The 13,874-nt window shown below is 36.1% G+C and overlaps 1 protein-coding gene across 1 annotated transcript in view; it reads left to right on the forward strand.

Moving 5' to 3' along the window:
- Nucleotides 1-13,874, forward strand: part of BAZ1A (bromodomain adjacent to zinc finger domain 1A) — an 83,440-nt gene that overhangs the window by 45,816 nt on the left and 23,750 nt on the right. Inside the window, exons 10-16 of the mRNA XM_037136061.2 lie at nt 173-311; nt 1,559-1,705; nt 5,766-5,861; nt 5,979-6,203; nt 7,379-7,544; nt 7,801-7,914; nt 13,206-13,330. Coding sequence (XP_036991956.2) covers nt 173-311; nt 1,559-1,705; nt 5,766-5,861; nt 5,979-6,203; nt 7,379-7,544; nt 7,801-7,914; nt 13,206-13,330 — 1,012 coding nt within the window. The remainder of the gene's footprint in view (nt 1-172; nt 312-1,558; nt 1,706-5,765; nt 5,862-5,978; nt 6,204-7,378; nt 7,545-7,800; nt 7,915-13,205; nt 13,331-13,874) is intronic.

The following is a 13,874-nucleotide window of genomic DNA, read 5'->3' on the forward strand; positions in this document are numbered from 1 at the left end:
AGGACATCCATCATTTTAAAAGTTCTGAAGGTGATTATGGTTAACCTTCAGGGTGAAGACCACTAGTTTACATGAAATAATTCTTTTATTAGGTAAAGAGTATATCATAATCTTCCTTTAATCATTTCTTATACTTGGTTCAAATAGGTACATAAATTGTTTAATCTTGCAGGAACTTCCAGAACCAACTCCAGTAAAAACTAGACTACCTCCTGAAATCTTTGGTGATGCTCTGATGGTTTTAGAGTTCCTTAATGCATTTGGAGAACTTTTCGATCTTCAAGATGAATTTCCTGAGGGAGTATCCCTAGGCAAGTACTATTGCTGTGCTGTAGTTCATCCTAAAATGAGTGACTTAAAAGAACAAATTATCTCTCAAAGTTCTGGGGAGCCATTGGACCTAGCTCTCTAGTCCCCTCTTGGGTTTCGTGTGGTTACAGTCAGACAGTGGCTAGAACTGGAGTCGTCTGAAGGCTTCCCTGGCCGCGTGTTTAAGTTGGCCTCTTCACGAAGATGCCTGGCGCCTCAGCACCCTCCACACAGTGTCCTGCTTCATCAGGGTAACCTACCTATACTTCTCATGTGGCAGGAAACAGAAACTGCCAGCTTTCTTAAAAACTGGGCCTGGAAAGGACAGGCCTTATTTCTGCCATATTCCATTGGTGAGGCCTGCTGAGATTCAAAAGAACGACTCCACTTCTCAAGAGTAGCCTGGTAGATACGTGCAGGAGGGAAGGAATTGACATCAGGTGTATTTGGAGATAAGCTAATGCCTGCCTTTAGTTTGTGATCCTGTTCTGCCTCTGTACTTACATACTTTTACTTTGCATAAATATATTTAAGAGCTAACTTAGTATGAGGAGAACGTTGGATCGCATTTTGGATATTTAGCTGTCAAATAGTAAAATGATTTCTTAAGATCCTTCTTCAGGAGGGCCTTTATGCTCCCTCAAATTCTCTTTATGAGGTAGCTAAGGTATGAGTCATTGTGCCTTACAGATCAAGAGGGTCTAAACAATGCTGGTTTAGGTAAGATGAATTCGATGAGAAACATTTTTGACTTTGATGTGTTGTTAGGATTACACCTGCTGCTGCTGATTACCTCTCCTGTGCACGGTTTGGTACAAGTAATGTCCCACGTAGCTTTTAAGAACATGGGGAAACAGTAACAAATCTTTACATTGTTATTCAAATTAGAATAAAATGGTGATCAGAATAAAATTGTAATTTTAAAGATGTGCCTTAATTCACACCTCAAATTTCAACTTAGATGAAATATTACATTGATCTACTGAGTCTAATTTGGCTTTCTTTTTTTTTTTTAATTTGGCTTTCTTGAATGCAATGATTTTGGGTTATGATGGTATTGGAATTTATTGTAATTGTTATAACTGTTTTTGATTTTGTCTTAGATAATACTTTGCTTTACTTTGATAAATGGTCACAAGAAAATAGTTAAATGGGCTATCGTTGATTGAAATGTTTATTATTCCATTGGAGTTGTTGTTTTCAGTACATGAACAGAACTTTAAATTCATTTTAAACATTTTATTCACAGAAATGTTAGAGGAAGCTCTTGTAGGAAATGACAGTGAAGGCCCACTATGTGAATTGCTTTTTTTCTTCCTGACTGCCATCTTCCAGGCGATAGCTGAAGAAGAAGAGGAAGTAGCCAAAGACCAAATAACCGATGCTGATACCAAAGGTCAGAATTCATATTATTGTTCGTTGGTAGTTGCTTTGTAGTGACACTTATTTTTGAAGGCTATTTAAAAATTAACTTGGCTCTTAGGATTATAAAATATAGTTGCTCAAATTACCAAATTCTTGAGTCATATGCTAGGAACACATTATCAGTTGTTTTAATGTATCCTGCTTCTGATGACCTTAAAAATATTTCCTCCCCAGCCTGTCTTGATTTTTATTCCTTTAGAATTCTCCCATGATGTAGTAGCATTACAGATTTCATTGATTAGTATCTGTAATTACAAGAGATTCTGCTAAGTAACAGTGATTTTTTTCCTCCACCCAATGAAATACTTTAATTATTGTTTTTAATACTTTAAATTGAAACTACTACTGCTGGTTTCATTTTACATTTGACAGTTTTTAAATCAGAGTTAAGTAAAATTTAATTTTTTTCATTTCACTATTTAGTTTGAACTAGAAATTTTGCTTTTTAAATTCTATGTACTTAAAGATATCTAGAGTCAGTGTGTAGTACATATTCATGTAGGAGTAATTCTTGGATAAACCCTTTTTTATTTTTAAAAGAGAGTATATTTACTATTTTGTTTAGGATTTACCTCAGAGGAATTGTTAAGCCTTTTATTAAGAGATTGATTGGCTTCCTAAATAATACTCTCAGTGAACTTGGCCACCTGTGAGATTTAGGATCAGAAGCTTTATTCACCAACACTTTAGTGTATTCCATAAAAATTCACAATAATAACTATTAGGAGACATCTTAGTAATAGAATCTTGGTACAAAAAGGTAGGATATTCCTCCATTCAAATACTATTATTGGCCTTAGATAATTTGAGATTATTTTCCTTTATGCCTGGTCCTTGGAGCAACAGGATAATGATGAGTATACCTCCAGTGTTGGTTGCCTTTTGATTGTACAGCCTGAGTTCAAGCAAAATATATTCTCTAGCTTGAGTGCTAAGCACCATAGATCCCTTATCAAGGCCATTTTAGCAGTATGGTCCCTCATTTTAGCAGTTATGGTTGTCATCACAGATAACTTAATCAGTTAACTGAGATCCAACTAAACGGAAGACAGAAGGGTAAATCCATTCATTCTTGTAGCCATTAGGTTGTCTTAATAACCAATACCATCACATGGTTATCAACAAAGTTCTTACCTTCATGCAAGACATAAAATTGTATTTAACTCAGGACTTGGAGCAGATGAATATGTAGTTTTGGAAGTCCCAGTGACAACAAGTGAGTGACAGGAAAACTGTTTGGAAAACCAGCTAGTGTAAAGGGGAAATATATATGGCTGTTGACATTTGTATTATCACTATATTTTGTATTCATGATGTGTTTGATCTGTAATTTTTATAGCTCTTCTCCTTTACAGAACTGTCTATAAATATACATGTAAGATTACTGAATAAGTTTGGCCGTTAAATAAAGGTTTTAATTCTCCTTTTAAAAATGTAAATGTTAGGGGGAAAAAACATACTTTGGAATTTTTCACCTTTCTCTCGCTTTCCCATTATTACTGACCACATCTTACGTCGAGATTGCAGTCTGCATGAGGGCCCTAGGTTGTTCCCCAAGCGCTTCTCATGTGTCCTCCCATCTCAGTAACAGAAAAGCTTTCCCACGGTTTTCCTGAAGCAATTCAATAGTCGACGGGATTGAATGGTCTCTTACTTCCTCTAGCTGGCCTTAATAGTAACATATTTTTTAGAAAGGGAGAAATTGGGCAGAAAACTATGGACTTACCTTAGTGATGAGAAAACTGAGGTTTGGTGAAGTTATTTACAGAAGATCACATAGCTAATAAGTGATATATGATACTATGTAAGCATTATTTCATTTAATTCCCAGGAGAAGGATCCCTTCTCAAATCCCTTCTTAAACCCTTGAGAAGTAGATATGATTATACTCTGCCTTTTACATATAAAGAAACTTAGACTTAAGGAATATAATGAACTTGCCCAAAGACACTCAGCCAGTAAGAAAGTGATGAGATACAAACTCGGGCAGTCTGGTCTAAAGCCTTATAATGGCAATTGAGTTGAGAATTTGAATATTTGTTTACCTAGCATTGTCCATAAAATTGTATGTTTTCAATATCTAATTTCTGTGGCCTTTGGTCTCTCTGTTGTTAAATCAAATCTGGGAAATTTTAGCAGTGGTTTTTAAACTCTTACATTAAAAATATTCATTCCTCACTTTAGTCTTACATTTAAACTTACAAGCCCTTCAAAGCATAGGAATATCCTCCCCATATAAAATAATTTTGTATGTTTGCTGAGGTCTCATTGTTTGGTCTTAGAATTTTATATTCATAATTCTAGATTACTATGATGATAGAAGTATCTTTTAGATAGTCATAACACATATGGTTCAACTACATATTCTCTTGGTATGGCGTACCCAAGTGACGGTCCCTGAGCAAATCCTAGAGTGGCATTTACAGTTCCTGGAGAGCATAGATAAATTGAGTTAAGTAATACATATTTTAACATGTTAGTGTAACATGATTAAAAGAAAACTCATCTTGTTGGTTGCCCATTTCCTAAGGCTTGTATAGCCTTTGTCCTAGGGAATTGTAACTCACTATAGATAAACAGGTTGAATGTGGGGGTTGCTGTGAAGGAGGAGTGCTGGCACATCTCTGCAGCTCTGCACCCACGACTCTCGGTAATTTTACAGTGCCAGTTCATTTTAAGTTTGTTTGGTTTTATATATAAAATAAAAATTGAGGAAGTTTTATGTCTAGTAATAATGCCTGTGTTTGGACTAGATTCATGGCCTGGTAGGAATAACTTCTGCATATATGTAAAATTTAGTCAGATAATTTCTTCTATGTGCTACTGTTTATGCCTTAAGTGCCATGAAACTGTCAGTGATTGTAATCAGACAGGATACCAAGGCTGTCTTTTTCCTTTAGTAAAGGACAGCAGTTCTGTTCTTTAAGATTCATTTTGTGAGCTTGTGAACTTGTGAACTGAGGGAAGGAAGTCATATAGTAAGAGATTAATGAACCACAGAACCAGTTTAGACCAGTGATTTTCCGAAGTCTAATTCATGCAGTTCAAGTTGTACAGGGATTCTGTACCCCACTTTAACAAGGGCATCTTTTATCTCTTTTATATTGGCTCCTAAGAAATATTTGAAGAATTTGGAAACTGATCTAGACTCATCCCTTTAAGAAAAATGAAGCCGATTAAGTGACTGTATAACATGGAACTAGGGGCTGGCAGAGCTAAAACCAGAATACACATTATTTGACTTTTAGCCTGAAGCTGTGTCCACTGTACTATGATATAACAGAAGGATTTTTTGTAAGCTTAAAGTTTTTCATAGCCAACACTTCTAATTTTTTTGTCATCTGTATTATAATTAGAAATAAGTATATATACTAATTGTTTATATACATTTGCTCTTGTAGATTTCTCTTTAGTCCTATTTATAGGCTAAGCACTGTTTTCAAGGCTAGAGTAATTTACTTAGAAACTACAGGAAAATTTTCCTATTGTTCTTGGATCAGAGAGTTTTCAAAATAAAAACAACTTAAATGTATAGGATAAATCAGTGGTTAAGTGACAGCATTGTTCTCTTTGTTCTTTTGGCTCTTTTTCTGCGCTTGTTTTCTGATGATTACAACCTATACTTTGTTAAGATTCAATCTTAAAATATTTGTAAAAGATTGAATATCTTCAAGTGGATTTTCATGTTCAAAGTAGACTTCTCCGAAGTTATATTGAACAAGGAGATTTGTTTTTAATTTTAGAGTGTATTTTACCATCTTTTGGAAGGTGTATGTGCATCTTGTTGGTAACTTGGAAGTTGTCTTCTCTATGTTAAGTAAGGAAAATTTAATGTGAAGTCCATGTCACAGGATTTAAAGTTTTAAGTGGAGACTAAGTAGAATGTAAATGATGCTTGTACCTAGAGTTGGTTCTTTTGAGGTTTGTGAATGTTAAGCTGTTTGCTGTTTCTTTGGTCATTGTAAAAGGGCATTGTTCCGAAATATTCAAGCTCTAATTTGCACTAGAATAAAGTATTTATTTCCTTAAAGATTTAACAGAGGCTTTGGATGAAGATGCAGACCCCACAAAATCTGCACTGTCTGCAGTTGCATCTTTGGCAGCTGCATGGCCGCAGTTGCACCAGGGTATGTGTGGGCTTTTTTTTTTATTGGCTTTTTATTTTTATTTTATAAAGGTATACTTTACATTGCTGAGGATTTATGGTTTATGTTCTAAATGACTCTTTTCATTTTTAACTATAGGCTGCAGTTTGAAAAGCTTGGATCTAGATAGCTGCACTCTATCCGAAATCCTCAGACTGCACATCTTAGCTTCAGGTGCTGATGTGACATCAGCAAATGCAAAGTACAGATATCAGAAACGAGGAGGATTTGATGCTACAGATGATGCCTGCATGGAGCTTCGTTTAAGCAGCCCCAGTCTAGTGAAGAAACTGTCAAGCACTTCAGTGTATGATTTGACACCAGGTAAATTTGCACGTTGGAATTTGTATGACCTTTCCATTTCTACCCTGCTATGCCTCTTACACCCAGAACACTAGGTAGCCGAGGAGAAATTTTCAATGATGAATGTTTTAAAAGAGAAAGAGAGGAAAACAGTCTTTTAAAAAAGACTGTCGGAATACCAGTAGTGACCTAATTGAAACTACTATTGTTGTTCATGTTAACTTTAATTACTTGTGATTTTCTTTTCTTTTCCATTTGGGTTTTTTACTATTTAGAAAGTTTTTGGTTTGTTTAATAAATCTACTAAGTTTAAAAGAATAAGTGAGAATTAGTTTTCATTTTTATTAATTAGTATAGAAGATGTTTAAGCTATAGCTGCTAAATTCTCACATTTGCTTTAATAAGCGTTCAAGGTATGAGAAACAGTATAAAAGTTAGGATAAACTCATTTTTCACTACCTTTTTATGTAAAAAATTATAACATAAAAATATATAGGGTTTAATTTGATATAATTAAGAGAACAGAACTTACAATAGAAGTAGAGGACCTTACTTCTAACACTCATACAGTTTTCAGAATTTATGCCTGTGTTTTCGAACAGTCGCTTCACAGTCACAGTTTGCCTATTGTCATTTTTTTTAAATCCTGTGGTTATAATTTAGTTTTGATTTGAACCTTATATATATGAGCCTAAAAACTAAAACTTGAAAAATAATTCTTTGTAGTTAGAAATGTTTTATGTCTACTTAACTGTATTTGGTAGTCATTAGTATTGAAATGCCTTATATGCCCTGGCTGGTGTGGTTCAGTTGTTGAGTGCTTCCTGTGAATCAAAGGGTTGCTGGTTCAATTCCCATTCAGGGCACATGCCTGGGTTACAGGCCAGGTCCCCAGTAGGGGGTGTGTGAGAGGCAACCACACATTGATGTTTTTCTTCCTCTCTTTCCCCCTCCCTTTCCCCCCTCTAAAAATAAATAAATAAAACCTTTATTTAAAAAAGAAATGCCTTATATATCACAAAACTGTTAAATTGGACTCAAAGTTGCTTTATTCCTGAAGACACACCATTGGCATGTATGATCCTTCCCCGATTCTTTCTTAAGCATTTTCACATTGAGTCACAAATTAAAATTTTTCAAACACAATTCCTTCTTTGTCATTGATACTAAAAAAGTTATTTAACAATTTTTGACAGGAGAAAAAATGAAGATACTTCATGCTCTCTGTGGGAAACTACTGACCTTAGTTTCTACTAGGGACTTTATTGAAGATTATGTTGATATATTACGACAGGCAAAGCAGGAATTCCGAGAGTTAAAAGCAGAACAACATCGAAAAGAGAGGGAAGAAGCAGCTGCTAGGTAAGAGACAATTATAGTTAGTTGTACTAATGAAGATTGTTTATTTCTTTGCATCTAGAACCAAATTTCACGTTGGGCTGTAATGTGACATTGACTCCCACTGACGTTTGCTGGCTTTACTGAAAGATTATGACTGGATTGCTACATTAGGGTTTTGTGATAACATTTGGAATACTTTCCATAATTTGATGATTAAAGGCAAGATGCTAAAGTTAAAAACATCAGATAGGCTATAATATGTTATTTTAACTTTCAGAATTCGTAAAAGGAAGGCAGAGAAACTTAAGGAGCAAGAACAAAAAATGAAAGAGAAACAAGAAAAACTGAAGGAAGATGAGCAAAGAAATTCAGCTGCAGATACATTTATTGGGTATGGTTTGAATTACACTGTTCATCTGACTTTCCATAAGGAGTAAATATCAGAACCTTGACCTCTAAAATGCTTTCAAAACTTTTAGAGAACTCATTTCCTAGTGAGTCTGTGAAAGATATATAGTATAGATGGTCCTCAAGAATACATGTGTTGTGTTTAACATACTTCTGAAAGATATTCCAACAGAGTTCAGAAAACAGTACATTCCCGCTCAGGAAAACCTCATTTCTTCCTCTAGTAAAGAGAGCCCTCTCATAAGTAGCTACATGGTGAAGACAACTTTGGTGAGATACTCACTGCATATGAAGTGATTTTACTTCAGAGGAACTTAGAAAACTTCAGGAAAAAAAAAAAGAATACATGTGTTGTGTTTAAAAGTACTCCTAGGCGCCCTGGCTGAGTAGCTCAGTTGGTTGGAGCAGTGTCCCAGTGTGCCAGGGTTGTGGGCTTGGTCCTCAGTTAGGGCACGTACAGGACTCAACCAGTGAATGTATGATTGGGTACAACAGCAAATCGATGTTTCTCTTTCTCTCACTCACTCACTCCCCACCCCTCTTTATCTAAAACTCAACATAAGAAAATAAAAGTAAAACTACTTCCAGGGAATCTAAAATTCATTTTCTCGTAGAATTAATGTTATTAATGGTAATTTCCCAGAAAACTTTTAATAGGCTATGTTTAACTGGTAATATATTTTTAGCATTAATGTAGTAATATCACCCCCTCCACCACCACCATCATCACAGTTGTATATTATGTTTCACACTTATATGTAAAAATACCTTTTAAGTCTGAAGGTTATAGATCATAAACTTGCAACACCTGTATTTTATAAGACCATCAACAACACTTGAAGGCAAATTCAAGAAATTGAATTTGGATGCCTTTGGAAAGTTAATAGATAAGACACCTTAAAACACAAGCAACCGAAAGAAAAATAGATAATTGGACTTTGTCAAAATTAAATACTTTTGTGCTTTAAAGAACATTGTCAAAAATGTAAAAAGATGACTCTTCTCCTACTTCTGGCCAAGTTGGAGGTGTAGGTAGACACACTGTGCCTCCTCCCACAACCAAAATAAGGACAACAAAAATTTAGAAGCAAAAAAACCCCAGTACTGACAGAAAATTGAACTGTATGGAAGTTTGACAACCAAGGGGTTGAAGAAGAAACATCCATCTAGACCTGTAGGAGGGGCAGAGTCAGGGAGCTGGGTAAGGAGGGGTCTCAACAAAACAAAAGCAAAAAGGGGCAGGTGAAGGACCCAGGCGGATTGTGGAGAGGTACTGGCGCCCAAGATGGCTGGTGGGCCAGGCAGTCCCACATTTGTGCCCAGATAAACCAGGCAAAACTGGGGAGTGAGACAGACTGTGCAACCCAGGATCCCAGCGCTGGGAAACACAGCCTCAAAACACAGATTGAAAATACCTGTGGGGGTTGAGGTGCCGGGAGAGACTCCTGGCCTCACAGGAGAGTTCATTGGAGAGACTCACAGAGTCCCAGGATGTACAGAAACCCAACCACACGGGAATCAGCACCAGAAGAGCCCAGTTTGCTTGGGGGGAGCAGGGGAAGTGACTGAACTCTGGCAGAAAGTGGAGCGAGCACTATTGTTCCCTCTCCAACCCCTGCCCCACATACAGCATCACAACCCAGCAACATGTGTTGCCCCGCCCTGGTGAACACCCAGGGCTCCGCCCCTCACTACACAGCAGGTGCATCAATACATTAAAAAATGGCCCAAATGAAAGAACAGATCAAAGATCCAGAAAAAATACAACTAAGCAATGAAGAGATAGCCAACCTATCAGATGCACAGTTCAAAACACATAATCAGAATGCTCACAGAATTAGTTGAATTTGGTCACAAATTGGATGAAAAAATGAAGGCTATGCTAAGTGAAATAAAAGAAAATGTACAGGAAACCAATAGTGATGGAAAGGAAACTTGGACTGAAATCAATGGTGTGGACCAGAAGGAAGAAAGAAACAACTCAACAGAAAAGAATGAAGAAACAAGAATTCAAAAAAATGAAAGGCTTAAGAGCCTCCAGGACACCTTGAAATGTTCCAGCATCCTATTATAGGGGTACCAGAAGGAGAAGAGGAAGAGCAACAAGTGGAAAACTTATTTGAACAAATAAAAAAGGAGAACTTCCCCAATCTGGCAAAGGAAATAGACTTCCAGGACATCTAGGAAGCTCAGAGAGTCCCAAAGAAGTTGGACCCAAGGAGGAACACACCAAGGCACATCATGATTACATTACCCAAGATAAAAATGAAGGAGAGAATCCTAGAAGCAGCAAGAGCTAAGGGGGCAGTCACCTACAAAGGAGTTCCCATCAGGCTGTCAGCCGATTTCTCAAAAGAGACCTTACAAGCAAGAAGGGGCTGGGAAGAAGTATTCCAAGTCATGAAAGGCAAGGACCTACATCCAAGATTGCTCTGTCCAGCAAAGCTATCATTTAGAATGGGAGGGCAGATAAAGTGCTTCTCAGATAAGGTCAAGTTAAAGGAGTTCATCATCGCCAAGCTCTTATTATATGAAATGTTAAAGGGACTTATCTAAGAAAAAGAAGATTAAAAACATGTACAGTAAAATGACAGCAAACTCACAATTATTAACAGCCACACCTAAAACAAAAACAAACTAAGCAACCAACTAGAACAGGAACAGAACCACAGAAATGGAGATCACATGGAGGGTTAGCAACAGGGAAGTGGGACGAGAGGGGGGAAAGGTACAGAGAATAATTAGCATAGATGGTAGGTAGAAAATAGATAGGGGAAGGGTAAAAATAATATGGGAAATGTAGAAGCTAAAGAACTTATAAGTATGACACACGAACATGAACTAAAGGGGGGAATGTGGGTGGGAGAGGGTGTGCAGGGTGGAGGGAAGTGAAGGAGAAAATGGGACAACTGTAATAGCATAATCAATAAAATATGTTTTAAAAAGTTAAAAAATGTAAAAATCCAGTGAATGAGAAAATATATTTGTAAATCGTATATTTGATAATAGTCTAATATCCAAAATATTAAGATAAAGAATTCATATAATTCAACAATAAAAAGACAACCCAATTAAAAAATAGACAAAGGATTTTAATAGGCATTTCTCCAAAGAAGATATATAAAAAGCACCTGAAAAGATGCTCAATGTCATTGGCCATTAGGGAAATGCACATCAAAATTGCAGTGAAATACCACTTCATACTCACTAGGATCATCACAGTGCAAATGGGAGACAATAACAAGTAAGAAAGTGGGAAAAAATTGAAACTCTCATACACTGATGGCAAGATATAAAGTTATACAGCTTTATTTGATAAGTTTGGCAGTTCCTCTAACAGTTCAACCATATGATACTATATGACCCAGAAATTCCACTCATAGGTACATACCAAAGAGAATTAAGAACTTTAGTTCTTATGTATGTATGAAAACTTATTAGCAGCATTATTTCTAATAGCCAAAAAATGGTAACAACCCAACTGCCTGTCAAATGATGATGGGTAAACAAAAAGATGTGTCCCTTCAGTGGTATATCCACACAGCAGAATGTTACTCATCAGTAAAAAGGAATGAACCTTTGTTACATGCTACAGTGTGGATGAACTTTGAAAACATTATGCCAAGGGAATGAAGCTAGTCCTAAAATGTCAGGTGTTGTATGGTTGCAGTTATGTAGAAAGTTCAGAATAGACAAATCCTAGCAGAAAGTAGATTGGTTATTACCAGGGCCAGTGGGGAAGAGAAAATGGAAAGGGACTACTGTGGCATTTTTCTTTTGGAATGATGAAAACGTTCTGGAACTAAATTGTGGTGACGATTGCACAGCCTTGTGAGCATACTATAAACCACTGACTCGTGCACTTTAAAAGGTGACTTTTATGGTATGTGAATTATATCTCTCTTTTTTTTGACATTTTCTAAATTTTTTCCAGTTATGTTGAGATATAATTGACATAAAACATTGTATTAGTTCAAGGTGTAAAACAAAATTATTTAATATATGCACATATTATGACATGATTACCACAATACATTTAGTTAATATTCATCACCTCACATAGTTACAGTTTTTTTCTTTGTGATATCTCATTTTTTAAAAAGGAAATAAATGTTATAGGTTCTTCAACTTCAATTTTTTGTGCTCATCTAGCCTCACTCATTTACATTATCTCTCTGGCTCCTGAACACATCTGAGTTTGCAAACCTCACTTTGCATGTAGACTATAAATGGTAGAATTTACTTCAAGATTTATATAATTCTAGTTTTAATTTGGACAGTATAACCAATTAGTAAAACATTTATATTGTGTTCATTCTGCCTTATATCTGAAATTTGTCTACCTTTTTCCTCCACTATTTGTCAGTTTATCTTCTTTCTACTCAGCCAACATCACCTCCCAACCAACTACCTAGACAAGTTTAGTGGCCACGTTGGCTGGTCTCCCTTCATCTACTTTCTCTGCCAGAAAATTTTCCACAAAGCAGCCAAAGTGCTTATTTATACCATTTCCCTTTACTAAACTCTTTTACCATTGCCTTTTCTCTCTCTCTCTCTCTCCTTTTTTTTCCCATTGCTTTTTGAATAATGACTACAAGGCCCAGTATGATCACCCATACCTTGGATTACTTTTTATTTTACATTCTCAAAATGATGTGCTCTTTCCTGTTCCCTTCGGTTCAATGCCTTTGTGTATATTATCACCTCTACTAGAAATAGATTTCTCCTGCCCCCTTATTCCTCCTGAGTCTCTCCAGTCTCTCAATTTAAATGTCACTTCTTCAAGCAAGCCTTTTGTTTTTTTCTTTTTATTAATCTTCATCTGGGGATATGTTTATTTGTTTGAGAGGGAGAGAGAGAAACATCGATTGGTTGTTTCCCATACATGCCCTGACCGGGGATCAAACCCACAACCTAGGCGTGTGCTCTGATGGGGCCTGAAGGGGAATCGAACCTGCAGCCTTTTGATGTACGGGCCTGCGCTCCAACTGAGGCAACCCAGCCAGGGCCAACCAAGCCTTTCTTTCTTGATCCTGAGACTAGATTTTATTCTCCTTGAAATGCTTTCATAGCACCTTGAACTTCTCCTTTCTTGGTATTTATTATATATATTAGTTTCACAATGGTTTATGTTTTCTCTGCAAGACTATAAACTCTTGTCATCTTGTCCATTATTTCCCAAGCATAATGCCTGACACTTAGTAGGCAGGCAGTAAATATTTTATGAATGGAGTCATATATTCATTGATGAACATCTTTGTTTTTATCCTAAAGGGAGGAAGAAAGGGAAGATTTTGATACTAGCACTGAGAGCAAAGAAATGGAGCAAAAGGAACTAGATCAAGATACAGTCACGGAAGATGAAGATGACCCGGGATTACATAAAAGAGGCAGAAGGGGTAATACAGAAATTTCTTAAGGACATGCTTACTTGTTTTTAATTGAGGCACTTTATTAATTCTGCTATTCTGAAATGTGTATTAACTTACTTTTTTGTGATTCCATTTGTATTTTAAATGCTCAACCCATAGCTGTGACCATTCTGTTATTAAATGGTGCTATGAAGTTATATTAGTATATTTATCATTAGGTCTTTATTTACATGTCATTTATACTTTAGGGGAAAGATACAGTATTCCTATCTCTTTAATAGGTTAGTTTCTCCTAACTTCCACTTTTGGTTTGTCAGTGAGTTTTGTTGAGTTTTTGTATTTACTATGTTATATTAGGTCTAGTAGAATTTTTTTATAAGGTACCCATTCAACATTCATTTAATGCCTTTTAGATAGTAGAGATGCAAATATCAGTACTGCTTGTAATTGGTGTCATATTTCTGAAAATGGAACTCCCTACTGCCTTAAAATGATTTCACAAATTCCTGGGTCAGAGGGAATACATTTTTTTGAAAGCTGTTGAAACAAATTATTTCTGAGGATCTTTAAC

The sequence above is a fragment of the Artibeus jamaicensis genome, unplaced genomic scaffold (genome assembly GCF_021234435.1).
Source record: "Artibeus jamaicensis isolate MK-2021 breed Jamaican fruit bat unplaced genomic scaffold, CSHL_Jam_final contig_3150, whole genome shotgun sequence".
NCBI lineage: Eukaryota > Metazoa > Chordata > Mammalia > Chiroptera > Phyllostomidae > Artibeus > Artibeus jamaicensis.